At 42.7% G+C, this 18067-nt stretch overlaps 1 protein-coding gene across 2 annotated transcripts in view; it reads left to right on the top strand.

The window, feature by feature from the left end:
- LOC134676375 (U4/U6 small nuclear ribonucleoprotein Prp3) overlaps positions 1-18067 on the top strand; it is a 65568-nt gene that overhangs the window by 19345 nt on the left and 28156 nt on the right. For both annotated transcript variants that reach the window (XM_063534739.1, XM_063534738.1), the window contains 3 exons: positions 8048-8195; positions 9785-9938; positions 10654-10709. In XM_063534739.1, coding sequence (XP_063390809.1) covers positions 8048-8195; positions 9785-9938; positions 10654-10709 — 358 coding nt within the window. The remainder of the gene's footprint in view (positions 1-8047; positions 8196-9784; positions 9939-10653; positions 10710-18067) is intronic.

Raw genomic sequence — 18067 nt, 5'->3', positions numbered from 1 at the left:
CATAGCAATCCAACGCGGGAACGCTGCCTGCGTGATGGGCACCCTACCAAGGGCGCATAATTTTGATAGGTATTTTTAATTTTTTAGTTTTTGTTTTTTAATTGTAGTTATTTTTTGTTTTATATTAATTTTATAACACTTATTATATAATAAATGAGTTCATTACACAGCCTGTTATCACAAGCATTCTGAATCTTAAAATATGTTATTGATAGCTTATTAATTTATCGTATTTCGTTTACACTCACATACTGCGAGAGGGACGGTGAACTAAATATCTAGTCAATATTATATTATTTTCATCTGAATTCTTCAGTAGTATTATCAAGAGTAGACGGACCGTTTCAGAGCATACCCACTAACCAATATTATATGATCTCGTGATCCATAACAAATGTGCAGTAAAGGTATTTAATATCGATACGGACAAAATGCCAAAAATATTACACACTGCCGTAATACTGTATAGGGATATGTATACTGTGTATACATATTTCTGACACTTTGTCCGCGTCGTTATTTAATACCTTGACATATTCGGATTTCACGCATAAAATAGATCTCTGGCCTATAATTTATATAAACATTATTAGGTAGTGACAATATATTCTGAGTGCATTTCAAGATGGCAACCAAGAGCTTTGATCACATATATTTGGGGTTGTGCATAAATCACGCGAGGTGTTTTCGGCTACTTTTTGACGCCCCCCATTGGTGATGTTTGGTGAGATTGATTGTTGGTGAAATTTCGTAAAATAGATTCGCTATTTTGAAGTGCGAAGTGAAGATTTATGTTTAACGAAAACGAGAAACAGTATCTACTCATGTGGAAGGTATTTTTAGGGTTCCGTACCCAAAGGGTAAAACGGGACCCTATTATTAGGGTTCCGTACCCAAAGGGTAAAACGGGACCCTATTACTAAGACTTCGCTGTCCGTCCGTCCGTCCGTCCGTCCGTCCGTCTGTCACCAGGCTGTATCTCACGAACCGTGATAGCTAGACAGTTGAAATTTTCACAGATGATGTATTTCTGTTGCCGCTATAACAACAAATACTAAAAACAGAATAAAATAAAGATTTAAATGGGGCTCCCATACAACAAACGTGATTTATGACCAAAGTTAAGCAACGTCGGGAGTGGTCAGTACTTGGATGGGTGACCGTTTTCTTTTTTGCTTTTTTATTTGTTTTTTTTTTTTTGCATTATGGTACGGAACCCTTCGTGCGCGAGTCCGACTCGCACTTGCCCGGTTTTTTTCTTAGTTTCGTTCACTATAGAAAAATTCACTTATAATTTTTTCGTGACCCCCACGCCCCCTATCGAGCTTCGCGTGATTTGTGCACAAGCCCTTTGCTATGAATATAAAGTCCAAAGATACATTATGCTTTTCATAATTGAGGCAACACGATATGCGTTTTGAAGAACTGGTTCTGGCCATCATCGTTCATATTTAACTGACAATTTCAACCTTATTTCAAACACATAAGGTACACAGTTAATTGAATATTTGTACATACATAAGTAGTATTATGTATGAAACTTGTTATCGCCTCAGACGTCGTAAATAATTCGATTTTATTTATTTTGGTCTGGTACACACTGGTACACAGCAGAAGTAGCTAAGCGACTGAAATATTCAAAATGAGATACACACGACGTACGTCAGGGTTATCAATGTTATCATACGTTCTCTCTACCTATACTTGGTCAAGCAGATCTTGTCAGTAGAAAAAGGCGGCTATTTTTGAAAAATGTAGGCGCGAAGGGATATCGACTCATAGAAAATTTGAATTTTGCGCCTTTTTTTACTGACAAGATTTGCTTGACCATCTATATTAGACATGTCTCGTTTACGAGTGAGTGATTTAAATGAACTATATATTTTGATGAACTCGCCAATTCTTCAACTCACTGATGATTTAACTCGCTCAGTCGCTCATCTATCTCAGTGTTCCTTGCGCGCTCTTTCCCACTCATGTTTTGAATGAGCCGGCCGAGCGTGACGAGCGAGGAGCGAGTGAGACAAGCATAAGAACCCTTCTCTGATGGAAAGCCACATTATGTTCGTAGAGAATAATAAAAATCGAACAGATTTAGAAACAAATATAATATTTATTTATAAAACACTATATTTCTTTACTATACACTAAAAACTGCTATATTTCTTTACTTATACACTAAACACTGCTATTTATTTATTTTGTATTAAATTAACTATAGTTAGTTTTGAAAAGCATTTATTTACAAACAAGATATATACACTACAGTGGTATCACTAAAAGAAATTAATAATTAGCTTAAATCTAAAGGGCCAATCCTTGAGGCATTAGCTCTTCGGTGACCAGTTATTATTACGTCAACCAGACGCTTCGCGATTTCTTCGAACAACTTGTGCGCGCTGGGACCCCATGGGCCTAGAGTTTCAACTCCAAATGGTACTCTCTACCGAGGCTCTTATATTTGTTACTGTACTTATGTTTGTTGCGTCACCTAAACGCGTGTGCCATCGATCCTGCACATTGGGAGGAGCTCGCTGCAAAGCGGTCATCTTGGCGGTCTACCATCTTTGAATCCATTAAGTCGTTTGAGGAAAACCGCCTCGCGACACTAGACGTAAAACGCCAATTACGCAAGGAAAGGCCTAAGCCCTCCTACGTGTATACGTACAACACAGCCGGTCAACTCTACTGCCGTGAATGTGACAGAGTTTTTAAGAGCAAGTTTGGCCTGGCCAGCCACATAAGAGCTCATAAGAGGAAAAACCCTTGATTGCTGAGGTCGCCGTCATCGAAATCGATGTGGAGGACTATATAAATATATCATATTTGTTACTGTAACTACTGTACTGTAAACTTTAGTAAAGCGTTTAGCAATTGTATTCCTTTAACTACGGAACCCTAAAAGCAAGCAGTAGGGTTCAGTTTATTTGTACTTGCGTCTATTACAATATAATACTACTCTAAATCTTCTTCCTTCATACACCTCCTGCCTATTTTGACCGTGCCCACAGGACACTTATTACCAAACCCAAATATATAACTTTCCAAAATTGTAATTGTTGATGTTTCTGTCGTTGCTTCTGTTTTATCATTTTTGTTATCATTATTACGATTTTTCGGGGCAATTTTCTGGATATTTGATTCAATCTTTTGATTATTGATGGTGTAATCATTATTGCTATTATAATTTGCGTTATTAGCATTATTACTGTAGCTATTTGGATAGGATAGCTGGATATTATTGTTATATTGTGCGTTTTTGTTAGGCGTATTATAAAAGCCATTATTATTATTATAATTGCCGGTATTTGGATTATTGTTATAATAACCATTATTATTTGGATAATTATTGGTATTATAACCACTAGTTGGGTTATAATTATTATTGCCAGCATTTAAATTATGGTTGTTATAACCGTAATTAGTATTGACATTACTACTTTTTACATTGTAAAACGGGTCATAATTAGAAGTAGGTTTATTGTAAGAATAGGGATCGCTCCTTTTAACTATTGGGCTGACAGTTTTATCATAACTATGGTCAGTTGCATACGGATTAAAATCTTTACCGTCATGACTATAATTTGCTACAATTTGTGGATTTCCATTAGTATACGGCATATTTAATTGATCAAAATTATATTTAGCTGATTCCCGTTTCATTCTTTCTATTCTATGTTTTTTCAACATATTTAAAATATGCTCTCTATCATGTGTATCACCGATAACCGTTCCTACGTCTCTTTTCACTCTTATTTGGAAATCTGGATCATCGTCTATCTTTATGTTATAATTATTCTTTTTGGCAAATAAGTTTATTATCCCTACCAGCAAATAAACTGGTATTGTGTACATTTTCAACTAATATGTCTTTTGTTAATGTTACCAGTATCAGTATTCTTCTTTCTTTGTAGGCACTTCTTTGTTAGATCTCCCACTACTGCAGTTAAATCAACTTCTAATGATGTACTAAGTAGATGGCTTTCTAGTGTCACTATTTTGTTGTTGTTAATATTGCATGTAACTTGTGTTAAAGCAATTTCTTTCGCAACTAATTCTTGAAGGTTGACTGTTCAAATTACTATACTTGTATCCTCAATGTTAATTGTTATTTCCCATTTTTCTTAGTCAACATCTGAGTAATTTTTAGCCATCTTGTTATTTTCAGTTCCGAGGTTTTCCCGCTTTTCTTTCTCATCAATATTTTATTGCCCTTTTCTAATTGCTGTGACGATCTATCAACTATTAGCCTCGCTGTTTGCTATATCTTCGTCTGCTGTATATATTTAACTATATCTTCTGTCATTTTATCGTTAATTAGCTAAGGTAAACTTTGTTGCGACGTCGTTATTATCAATGAAGAATTTTGTCTTGTTTTTAAGTATGCGTATTTCAATGTCTTTTAATCTAGCTTCAAATTTAAAACTTTATATAGAATTCAAGTTCGTTTTAACAGCACTTATCACATCAATGATTCTTGACTTTTAACCTTTGATAATACAGCTCCGAGTTTGAAGATCATGCACTAAGTGTACACTTTTAATATTTTCACTGTTTAGTCCAATATTATTGTTTTTATCATTGGGTTTCACTTCTTCACTTCTAAATCTTCACTTTTATGTTTATAATATAGTATAATCACACTATCTTGTTAATAACCGTTTTTACTATGACTACAATTTCACTTTTTATTTTATAGTTCGGTTTATTTGTTTCTTACGCCTTCTTAAAATGAAACTTAGTCTGCTGTAATTAAATGTAGTTTTTGCACTTATACTTTATCTAATTAATTTTATTTATTCTTCAACCATTTCACAATGACAAATCTCGATCGATGACGTTTTAAATGTAGTTTTCACACTGTTTTCTTGAAAGTAATGTTAGTATATAATGCAGGTGCGAACCATTTCGCGTGTGATACGTAAATGAATTGTTTGGACTTCAGTTATCAGTGATTCATTGTGAGGCTGAGGCACGGTATAATTATTGCCAGTACTATGACTTTTTTAAAGATGATTCTGGAAGTTTTATGAAAAACGTGTACCTTTTATGTATTTTCGTATGAGTATAATTTTTGAGTTTTATGTACTTGGAATCAGCAGTTTTTTTGTTAAAAACGTTGTGCTCTGACTTTTTCATAAAATAATTGTGACCAATCTTGTAATGATCTATACAAAATAAAATTAAAAACCTATATAAAACTAAGAAAATGGACACGCACGTTATTTTTAATAATATTATTAATTAACTCGAATGGTACGCGTTTTCTCGAAAATGTCCTTTTAAAACTTAAGTGACATTTATCTGATTTTAAAGATTTTTTGGTTTCGTTTTAATAAAGTACGTACACGTATGTACGTAAGTAAAAGTTACAATTGTACCTCAGAAAAACCACCTTTTGCCGATCCGCATATAGAGTTTCAAATAGATAGCGACTGCCCAAGGGGCCAAATATATCAGACCACATCCATATTCCTGGGGTAACAAAGGTGTGTATACTGTATATATTTCAGTGTTTCTTTTATTTTTTGCCATTTTTTTCATATTGTAACCTTTTTAGCCATTTTTGTGTTATTTCTACTTAGAATCACGAATTCTTTCGATCCTAAAGGGATAAATAAATATATACATAGAAACATGAACGTTGAACACAATACACTCTTTTTGTTTGGGCAGTCGTGTAAAAAATGTCCCAGAGTATTTTTCCTATTGTGTTACCATTTCTTCATATACTTTGTATGGCGGTAACAAAATGGAAAGTTCCAAAAATGTATGGAAATTTTAGAACACATTTTTTCTCCTATAAGGATGAAAAGGGCTCGATCCTGACTAGAAATACAAATTTATTAATACAAAAGTGGCAAAAAAGGTCACAATGTAGAAAAAAAGGAAAAAAATAAAAGAAACCCTCATTTATCCTCTTTCGATTCTGATTCTGACTGTACCAAGTTGTTATACTGTGTGTGATGCGTGTACTACGTCGGTGTTCGGTTTTTATTGGTAATCCAATACTAGGAATATCGTTGTTTACGTATGTTTCCTGGTTTAACGATTTTGTCATGCAATGGAAAGAAAATATGTGATTTTAGTACCATTTATCTGTAGTACAGTCAGTAGCAGAAGTTGCTAAGCGGGCCAGGTGTTCAAAATGATCTTGACTCGACTTTATTGTTAAGAGAATAAGAGCGTGTCATGGTAATTTTGAACACCTCGCCCGTTAGCAACTTCTGCTGCTGACTGTACTGTAGATGTAACACAGTACATAAAAAACCGGGCAAGTGCGAGTCGGACTCGCGCACGAAGGGTTCCGTACCATAATGCAAAAAAAAACAAAAAAAAAACGGTCACCCATCCAAGTACTGACCACTCCCGACGTTGCTTAACTTTGGTCAAAAATCACGTTGTATGGGAGCCCCATTTAAATCTTTATTTTATTCTGTTTTTAGTATTTGTTGTTATAGCGGCAACAGAAATACATCATCTGTGAAAATTTCAACTGTCTAGCTATCACGGTTCGTGAGATACAGCCTGGTGACGGACGGACGGACGGACGGACGGACGGCGAAGTCTTAGTAATAGGGTCCCTTTACCCTTTGGGTACGGAACCCTAAAAATCAGTACATTTGAGGTCTACAGTGTGGTCTACAGGTCTACAGTGGAGTGAACAATCATCTGCAATAATATGTTACTCTTCGAAAGCCGCTTATAATATAAATATGTAAAAATATAAATACATATAATATAAATATGTGACACGCTATGGCCCTACAAATAAGACCGTGCCAGATATTTGTGCGGCCTTTGTCGTGTAACATATTATTGCAGGTGACTGTACCGGAAGTCGCCACAACAAACCCCTTATTTTCCTGGATTTCAATTAATTTTAATGAGGTTTCTAATTAGAAGACTAGCATATGTAAATAAATTGACATACCCAATTTAATATTAATAAAGTTTCTTATAAAACAACAGAAATCATTATTTTACCACAGCATAAATAATAGTACTAGGTACAGAAGACTCACTCTCTAACAAAACGGCCAAAACGCGTCTGTTACGATCAGCACAGATATGGCCGCTAGGGGGCGACAGCGCCACGCGCGGCTTATGGCTTTCCTCAAAATTGGGGTGGAACGGATGTACTTTTAGCTACCTGTAACAAAGCGACGAAATCGCGGAGTGAACCACGCCTGATTTTACTAAGAATCTAGTTGCAACTTGCAAATATACAGGATAATTGAAAATAAGTCTCTTATTTCCAATTATCTCTGTACATAAAGTAGGGTCAGCAACGCGCATGTAACACTCCTGTCGGTCTAGCATGAGCTGCGTTCTCGCGCGCGACTCCATATCCATACATCATCCATTCCTATAAACCGAAGTTTGACAGCGATTCAGGGTCTAATCATGATTTCCCTTTTTAAGGCACTATCCCTTTCGGCTATTTAGGGTTGTCAAAATTCAAGTAATTATCTGTGGTCGTGCAGGCAAAGGGACGTGAAGTTGTGCCAACGCTAATAATTGCTCGGAGCAATGCTGAGCCGATCGGAGCCGAGTTTGCCCGAAGTCAGGAGTGTCTACTGACCGTACCTTATTTGCCACCGTAGTACTACAAAATCTTTCTTTCTCCGTGCCTCTTCCCATTTCATTTGGGTCGGCCCCCTGAATATGCTTCCGCCATTTGGCTCTGTCATAGCACATGTTAGAACGCCATTTGACTTTGATCCTTATTCTTTAACTGATATGTGTTAACTTGTTAAATATTAATATTAACGCCATCTACTCGAGCATAGGCTGAAGGTTATGGCGCCATCGCTTGAAAACATTGCACCATACCTTTGGCCTACAGTCGAGTAGATGGAATTAATATTAATATTTAATAAGTCAACACATATCAGTGAAAGAATAAGGATCAAAGGCAAATGGCGTTCTAACAGTTTTATGTTCTGTCGAAAGATGGCAGTAAATTTACAGTGGCTACATTTCTCCTTGAAAATATGATCAAACGATATGAAAATTTATTCATTTATATATTTTTTGTTGACAGCGGAGCCTCTCAAGCCGACATACATGCCGGTGTTCCTCACGAAGAAGGAGAGGAAGAAGTTGCGGCGGCAGTCCCGCAGGGAGGCCTGGAAGGAGGAGCAGGAGCGGGTCCGGCTCGGCCTCGAGGCCCCGCCGGAGCCCAAGCTCAGGTCAGTACTATTCAAATTCAAAACATATTTCATAGCTTGGATGTTACAGACGGGCAGTACGGTGATCCCCACATTAGGCGCAGCCTGTGACGTGGGGATCTAAGCGAAATACCTCTCTCTCTTTGGTCGGTCCTTCATGTCTGAGGATCGTGGTCAGTATCAGGGTTGCATCTGGAGCGGATCTGTCTCCACCGGTTTCTGTCCAACGCGTCTCTGACGACCGTGTAGAAAGCAGAGGATGACGAGTCTTTAACTTGATCGGTCCATCTTATTGGTGAACGACCGCGTGATCTCCTGCCTTCGGTGTGTCCAATCACCATCAGTTTTTCCAAACTTTCGTCGCCTCTGCGCACTGTGTGTGCGAAATATGATAGTATGATAGTAAGCGAAATACAAATTATTTATAAATAAATAAATAAATATAAATATTATAGGACATTCTTACACAGATTGACTAAGTCCCACAGTAAGCTCAAGAAGGCTTGTGTGGTAGGTACTCAGACAACGATATATATAATATACAAATACTTAAATACATAGAAAACACCCATGACTCAGGAACAAATATCTGTATCATCATACAAATAAATGCCCTTACTGGGATTCGAACCCAGGACCATCGGCTTCGCAGGCAGGGTCACTACCCACTAGGCCAGACCGGTCGTCAAAAAAATTATTATTATTAAAGCTACTACATTAAAATTAAAAATAAGAATTTTTATTAGATGACTAATCCAACTGAGTACAAGAAGACTTAAGTCGGTTAAAAAGGTCTTAGTAAGTGAAAGTGTTTATGTGAAGATATGTGTGTATGTATGTGAGTATGTATGAATTAGTTATGTGCGTGTATTTACCTACGAAAAACAGAAGAGAAGAAGATTAGATCTAGAGATGCGCAAAACGCTTCACTGAGCGATTAACTGAGCGATTACTCAGGAACAAATATTTGTGATGAACACACCAATAAATGCCCTTACCAGGATTCGAACCCGGGATCTGCTTCGTAGGCAGGGTCACTACCGACTAGGCTAGGTAGCCGTTTAATTATTTATTTATTACATTTGCTGAGTTACATTTTTGTAGGTTAGGTTATAGTATTTGAACTGCAATTACCTGTTAAATACCTACTTAGAACTCATACGAAATAAATGGAAAACGAACCAGGATCAGGCGTGGCTCACTCCGTGATTTCGTCGCTTTGCTACAGGAGCTACAAGTACATCCGTCCCACACCAATCTTGGTGGCTAGCCATAGGCCGCACGTGGCTCTGTCGCCACCTAGCGGCCATATCTGTCCTGATTGTAACAGACGCGTTTTGTTAGAGAGTGAGTCTTCTGTACCTAGTACTATTATTTATTCAGGATATTGAAGGTTAAACATCTTAAGAACGGGTCACTCACGTATTTCTGCGCCGGTCCGTCACCGTAAACGCAAGCTCCTGATGACACTCCTCGGTACGGAGTGAAACATGTCGAGCGTTTTCGACTTAAAATACGTGAGTGACCCGTTCTTAACGGAAGTTTTCGTTCTCACGGAAGTTTTGTTATTAATACTGAAGGTTTATTATTAAATGAATAATTATTTGCAGGATATCCAACCTGATGCGAGCTCTGGGCACCGAGGCGGTGCAGGATCCCACGGCGATAGAGGCGAAAGTCCGCGAGCAAATCGCCAAGCGGCAGAAAACTCATCTCGACGCGAACAAGGCGCGCGCGCTCACCAAGGACCAGAAGAGGGAGAAGGTAAATGTTTCTTTACATATCGCTTTCTCGTTCTATTTACCTACAGCTACCTACAGCTTCGTCCTTATTAGATGTCCGACTAAACATCTTGCACAAGATCGTGAAATTACCAGTGGCGGATTTGCCCTAAGGCCTCTAAGATATTAGAGAAATAATGTAAGAAAAATATCGGTGATGATTTTTTTTTTATTATGAATGGGCTTACTCATGGCCACAGACTAGCCGAGGCGTAGACGTGTCCTACGATAACAAAGAATAACTCAAAAGTAGGACGGTAGTTAATTAGTAATAATAAGAATTATATAGTCCATTTTGTCAGTCAGTAAGAACCAGGAAAACTATACTCATCCTTTTCTTTTGGGTGCTAGTACTATTGAAGACAAATATAGTATTATTCTCTCTGTCTATGATTGAAATAAATAAATAAAATAATAAAATAAATATTTAGGGACAATCTTACACAAATCGACCTAGCCCCAAACTAAGCAAAGCTTGCACTATGGGTACTAGACGACGATATACATACGTACGAGTACATAGAAAACAGCCATGACTCAGGAACAAATATCTATGTTCATCACACAAATAAATGCCCTTACCGGGATTCGAACCCGGGACCACCGGCTTCATAGGCAGGGTCACTACCCACTAGGCCAGACCGGTCGTCGAGACATTCCTTCGTCAAACTATAAAAAACATTCCTTTTTATTTTCAGATTGACCGGAAAATACGAGAAGATACAAGTATGGGCGTCAACGTGGCCGTGTACAGGTGAGATACGTACAGAGAGAATAGAGTGTATAGAGGCGGATTTTTGAAGTGAAAAGTGGGGAAAAAACCGGGCAAGTGCGAGTCGGACTCGCGCACGAAGGGTTCCGTACCATAATGCAAAAAAAAAACAAAAAAAAGCAAAAAAAAACGGTCACCCATCCAAGTACCTTGGATGACATGGTACCTAAACGATGACCACTCCCGACGTTGCTTAACTTTGGTCAAAAATCACGTTTGTTGTATGGGAGCCCCATTTAAATCTTTATTTTATTCTGTTTTTAGTATTTGTTGTTATAGCGGCAACAGAAATACATCATCTGTGAAAATTTCAACTGTCTAGCTATCACGGTTCGTGAGATACAGCCTGGTGACAGACAGACGGACGGACGGACAACGAAGTCTTAGTAATAGGGTCCCGTTTTACTCGAGACTCGAGACAGCGATCACGTGACCGTAACGTTTAGATGGCCACTCATTTAGATGGCACTTAAATCAATGAAGAAAAACTCAATGACATTACATGAAAAAGGTTCTAAATGTCCTAATCTTGTACGGGTTGAAATACGAGGATCCCACAGTTACATTCTAACTTTATATCACTTAAAAATAATTCAATAAAGCTACATCATTGAAATGCATTGCATGAAATCGCTAATAAAAGTGAACTCTAGTACTGGTGAATAAAACTCAAAATATCATGACCAAATATATTTAGATGCGAGGTCTGTAACTTTACAATTTCTATTCGACTTTTAAGGTGCAGTGAGTTCAGAAAACGGAGTTTTTTAAAAGCCGTAGCTCTTTTTTGGATCACAATACGGCTGCCATACATTCAATTAGCAAACTTGAGGGCTTTTTCTAGTGAGTGGAGTGATTAGAATCCTAAGTTTTTGACTTTTGCTCGATAGAAAACGATCACGAACATAGGTCTAAAACGGACTTTAAAGATTCGTAACAATTTGTGCACAAAAGATAGAAATATGAAAACTGCTTCTATGTACGCGCAATTGTATGCTTGAACGACTACCAGGATTACTTTTTTTTTTAATTTCACATTCACTAAATAAGTTCGAAAATATGATATCAGCGGTTCCGTGCACGCAACTTCTTTGATCAGATGCCCGCTGGGCTCGGATCAAAGCACACGTATCGCGAATTTAATTAAAATGACAGTTGATTTTGGCATTTATTTCGACATTAAGTCATATACATATACGAAAAAGTATACCAGTAGACAAATAGTATTTAAAAAAACAGGGTAAATAATTATCATCACATGGAGCTCGAGTCTCATCTTAGATTTGATTTGTTGGGGCATAATGGTTGAAAAACGCAGTAAACTATCTTAAAACAATACGATTCCAATATCATTTAAGTAATTTGCTCCTTGAAACCCGGCTTAGAATGAAAAAAGTTTGAAGACTCATACTTATTGATTGGAATTAATTTTCATTATGCTGGTATTAATATTGCATACCTATTTGACGTACTTTTGTACGTCAACGTCAATGAACTGTGATGACAATGTTGTGATCTTGTATTTATGTTAGAGAACTTTTGATCTTCAAATATTACCTATTAATACGGAACATTATGTAAATATTTCGTGTACTACTTGAAAATCGTGCAGTGGTACACCTATTTTGTTGCTGTGAGGTCCGTCTAAGATAGATGTATAATGCGGTTACGTACTGTTCTGCAAACCTTCATGAAATCAAGAATAAATAAACGGCTATGGTCTAGCCTCAGCGAGTTTTTGCGGCTTGTGAGGCCGAGATATACATTATACATACTGGCCTACGAGGCTTACAGCCCAAAACCACTGCGGTGCCTGGTTTGTGATTGCCTATGTATCGAGTGTTATACTAATTTACTATAAAATAAAACAAAGTTTTTCGTTCAATGATATTCTGTGCATATTTAATTTTATACCTCGTCGATGACAAACAAGCATACGGCCCGTCTGACGATAAGCAATCTTCGTAGCCTTTGGATGCCTGCAACTCCATGCGCGTTGCCGAGTCTAACACTCCGCACCCCTCGTTGATAACTGGCAACCATACTCACCGGCAGGAAGGACACTATGAGTAGGGTCTAGTGCTAGTGTTATTTGGCTGCAGATTTCTGTAAGGTTGAGCTCTGCTCTAGATCTGGAATGACATCCGCTGTGCTGTGCCCTACCACACAAAGCGAGATGTCATTCTCAGTTCCCATTCCCATACCTCTCTTTGGACGTAGTTCAAGGACCATATATCTTAAATATGCCGATACCGATATGTCCATATATCTTAAATATTAACTATATAGATTCAGAGTCTGAACATATAACCGTAAGTTTACCAAAAAAATGCCGTAATAGCTGTAGGTACAGTCAGATGCAGAGAGAAAGAATCCGCCAAAATGAAATTTCCACCCTGCCAGGACTTTATTTATTGATAAAGATAACGATATATTTATTTGCAAAAAATATAGTGATGAACATAGGTGGACAGTAATTTTGGATGCGTAGGGTAGAGCGGGGAGAAACGTAACACTATGTACTTTGACCTTAGTTTCTGGTTAACCATTATTATGTGTTCCGTACTCCACATCGGATATCTTCATTGATATCTTCATTGAGAGAGTAACGCGATCGTTGACCAATGATGCCGCTAGCGTCTATGTAGTCGCTCCGCCCCACGCCGTGACGTAGTTCCGCTTCCACTTCCTGCGAACCGTTGCTCGCTCCCCGCTACTCGCCACCGCCATGACATTGTTTCGTCGACCGTCTCGACCGATGGTCCGCAAATATTTTTTGCGTATATTTTTGCAGCATGGTACTTTAACATTTCCGATCCAAAGCTCGGTCGATTAAATAGTGAGATACGGCAGAGATCGCCACTATTAGTCTTCTGGCGGTCTCGCGATCGAAGTCATCGAACGGTGCTTTTCGATTCTACCCACTTTTTTTTTTTTTTCTTGCTAAATTAATTTTCACATTCCATGCTGCTAAAATCGTTACCGTTAACTCGCATTTTCGAGATCGAAGTAGGAAGTGCGTCACTGGTTTTTGTTAACAAGTGGTAACAAGTCGCTCCGCATCGGAGAGGGAACGCGCGGTCATCGTGCCTGCGGCGGCGGCGGCGGCGGCGGCGCCCGGGCGGCGCGGCGGCGGACGGCCTGCGCGCGCCGCTGCCGGGTGCCGCGCTTCGCCGATAAGGAGGTTTGGATTGTCTCGAACCATCCGGTGAGCCAGTTTAAGATATTCTAATTTTATTGGCGTTCAGAAGTTACTTCGTCACTCGCGGAGGGTTCTCAGGCAGTAGCCCGGGAGTACCTCGTGTTGTTAGTTGCGGCGCGACCGGGGCGCCCCGTCCCCCGGCGCCCGCCCCCGCCCGCGCGCGCCGCGTCTTCTGCTGTCGTCCAAGGTGACTCCCAGACACCGCGCCGCTGCGGGCCACGGTGGACGCCTCCAGTCCGCAGGACTCGGAGAGACGTCACACGCCCGCTCCTGTTGCTGCAGTCGCGGTGCGGACGCCTCCAGTCCGCGGGACTCCGAAAGACGTCACACGCCCGCTCCTGTTGCTGCAGTCGCGGTGCGGACGCCTCCAGTCCGCGGGACTACGAGAGACGTCACACGCCCGCTCCTGTTGCTGCAGTCGCGGTGCGGACGCCTCCAGTCCGCGGGACCCCGAGAGACGTCACACGCCCGCTCCTGTTGCTGCAGTCGCGGTGCGGACGCCTCCAGTCCGCGGGACTCCGAGAGACGTCACACGCCCGCTCCTGTTGCTGCAGTCGCGGTGCGGACGCCTCCAGTCCGCGGGACTCCGAGAGACGTCACACGCCCGCTCCTGTTGCTGCAGTCACGGTGCGGACGCCTCCAGTCCGCGAGACGCCCGCTCCTATTGCTGCAGTTGCGGTGCGGACGCTTCCAGTCCAGCGGGACTCCGAGAGATCCGCGTGGCTCTGCGAGACGTCACACGCCCGCTCCTGCAGCTGCGGGCGCATCGCGGGTGGATCGCGCCAAGGTGAAGGCGGACCGCTTCTGCGTCCCGACTGCTCGAGCGGAAGGAAGGTAAGTTACGTGTAAGCAGTGGAAATGCTACGAGTACAGCGACGATCGCCGCGTTGGTTGCCGCCGTCATGACGTCGCTGGTGACCTACGCGCCGGTGGTGGCCACCACGATGGCACCGCCGAGGGCAACAGCGTCGCCGTGATGATGCGTGCAGCTACGAGCCTAGCCATCGGCGCCTCCCGTGCCGGTAACGTCCGTCACGCGCACCGGCGCCTGTCGAGCTGGCCGCCACGACGGCGCCTCTCGCACCTGAGCCTGGCAACGGTGGCCGCCATGATGGCGCCGCCCGCTCGATGACGCCGCCTGCCCCCCGAGCTGGCCGCCACGATGGCGCCTCTCGCATTACGCATCGACGCGGCGGCGGCGGCTGCCACAATGGCGCTGCCCGCCACGATGATGCCGCCCGCCACGATGGCACCACCACCTGCGCACTGGCGCCTCTCGAGCTGGCCGCCACGATGGCGCCTCTCGCCTCACAGCAGTGCCTCCCAGACCAGCCAGCCAGACGGCGACCGCCTCATGCACCGGTGCCTCCCGAGCTGGCCGCCACGATGGCGCCTCTCGCCGCACGCACCGGCGCCTCCCGAGCCGGTGGCGGCGGCCGCCACGATAGAGCCGCCCGCCTCACGCGACAACGCTTCTAGAGCGGGTCGCCACTATGGGTCCTCGCCTCACGCACCAGCGCTTCCCGAACCAGTGGCGGCCGCCATGAGCCGCCCGGCCTCAGGCACCGGTGCCCCCCCGAGCCGGCCGCCACGATGGCGCCCCTAGCTTCACGCACCGGCGCCTCCCGAGCGGCGGCGGTTGCCACAATCACGCCGATGCTGTCCACCGATGCTGCAACTACGACGATGTCGTCCCTTGCTCGCTGGGCGCCACAGTATCAGTTTTGTCCTGTCCACATGGTTCCATTGAGGTACGCAGGCGCCTATAGCTATGGTGCAGGTATAGGTATGGTATGGTACAGCACGAACAGACCGCTAAGCTCTTGGTTTCGGTTAAAGAATCCTCCGGCGACGGCAGACCCCCGTCGTAAAGAGCCCCGTCCTAGCGCGGCTCGACTGCCCGGAGTTGAAAGCGGTAAGATATGTCGATACTCAGAGGAAAATACGTCGTGTTCCCGGGTTTCATAAAGGTGCTGATCGACTTCGCTGTGTCGCTTCGAAATTCCTACGACTTCTCGAGGCCATGGAGTGGTCCAACCGGAGAACAGCTAGCGACAAGGCCCTGTGCGACCGCTCGAAACCGAGGTGAAAGGCATCGAAAAGGTCTGCAGACTTCACATAATTATCTCTGCTTGCTCGCGCTCTCCAGCTTAAGTTCCGTCTTACAAAGACGAACTCGTGCGAAAAGCCATAATAAACAAAATGGGACAAATAAACCCGCTGCGCCTGAACAAGCTTGAGTTTCCGGTGCTAAGAGAAAGGGGCCAGGAGGACTCCAGCAGTTTCCATCTGTCTGTATTCGACTTTATCGAAACAGTTTTGTTACGCAAAGCGCCAAAATCGATTTTAGACTTGATTTCATCAGTTCGATTTCCTTAAAAGCATGCTACTAACTCGATGCCCTATACTAACTCGATATAGGGTGTCTCTTCGGATAAAGCGAATTAGACCATCACGCTCCTAGACATCACGTGGGACACGCGGCACAACACACCGATTGAAAGTTTTCTTTTTCGCGACATACAGGCCTGCCTTGCTGCAGAGTTTCTCGCAGAAATGAGACTCAATGCCTTCTGTTCAGTCTCAAATTCGCAAACTTTAGTTCATGGAGGAAGGTGAAGCCTTTGCAGTCCCCAGCAACACGGAGCTGCCGAAAGCCTCGCACCACTTTCTTCCTCATCTTATGCAAGCAGTCCGTTACAATCTCCAATATTGGTAGACAATGTACGAGGTAAGGCCCTCTCAGCGAAGAGTAAGCCTTAACGGGCCGCATCTGCAGCGCTGACGACAGAAGTGTAAACATACAACCGCACCGGTACAGTATATATACATAAAACGACGGCGACACTACATCCCTTCCGTTACTACGGTTGTCGCAAAAACTGCTGATGCCAGCAGATCATCTACAGGTCGCGCTGGTTGCTTGCTACTTGCCAGGTCGGTACAACCCCCGAGGGCGACGGTTTATCAAGAAGTCACTGCGCGCCCGAGTGGCAGCTGCGCCCAGCAGCCGCCGAGACTGTCTTCGCCTGACAGGCGCCTTGTTGGCCGGCCTCCGCTTTCGAGAGCCCTCGCACTGTGCCACGGTATTTCTTAACAGACTCATTGAACTGCTACCACGACCTTTGACAGCTGCCTGTGAGACTTGGCATGGATGTCTCCACCTCCCAGCCTAGTCTGTGTACTGCGACGGCGTGATAAGGAGTCTTAAAGTAGCTGTGGTAAGCTTGCAATTTACTGGCGGTCCTAGTAATCACAACGTCAGACCGCCCTCCCTTACGAGTCAACGACCTTAAGAATGAGGCGTAGCTCCTGTCAGATAGGACGCTCCAACACCGAGCTGGCGGGATCAGGAGTGACGTCCGCTACTGGCGTGACTGGCGCATGCATATAACATGCCAAGGTCTAACGCTACGTAGCGAACGAAACGCAACTGTCACTGTCTCACTAATATGGAAGAACCGGATATTCCCGATTCCGGTACTGTGTTTGTATAGAAAACAGTAACGGGAGCCCCTAGATCGTCCCCTTGTCTAGGCTGCATGTACGGTCACAATGTAGAAACGGTCTTTATGGTGCATCAAAAATAAGATCAACTGCCAGGTACCTCTATCCAGTGAAGTAGCGAGCTATCTCAGACGTCTATTTCTATTATCCATGTTAGCTTTCAGAACGTTATTCGTTCATAAGCCTCTCACAAGTGCTGTGTATGAACCACTATCGGACACTATGCCTTCTTCCAACGCCATTATTAGCGAGACCAGCGCCTCCCAAAGCACCAGCTTGGGACGCGAGACATCTACTTGCCCTAATTTAAATAGCCCTACAACGTTAGGTACGTTAGAAGAAGTACGATAGAATAGCTGCCGCACTTTTGCTGTTAGCATCAGGCCGCAGGGTCAATGACCTTACACTGTAGCCCGGGCAATTACATAGATAACTTTAACGCTATTATTTTGTGTCCGAAATTCGGCTCTAAACCAGATAACGTGTCTTACCGACTGGACTCTTAGAAGCTCCGGAATAAAGTATAGACCCAGTATAAGTAGGTAATCTGGGTACGTCACCTTGCGAGAATTACACAAAATGTTAGGGGACACTTCGCTTATTTCTTTCAGCCACAGTCTCATCCAAGCCG

This window comes from Cydia fagiglandana, chromosome 24 (assembly GCF_963556715.1).
Source record: "Cydia fagiglandana chromosome 24, ilCydFagi1.1, whole genome shotgun sequence".
NCBI lineage: Eukaryota > Metazoa > Arthropoda > Insecta > Lepidoptera > Tortricidae > Cydia > Cydia fagiglandana.
This window is presented reverse-complemented; position numbering and strand designations above follow the sequence as displayed.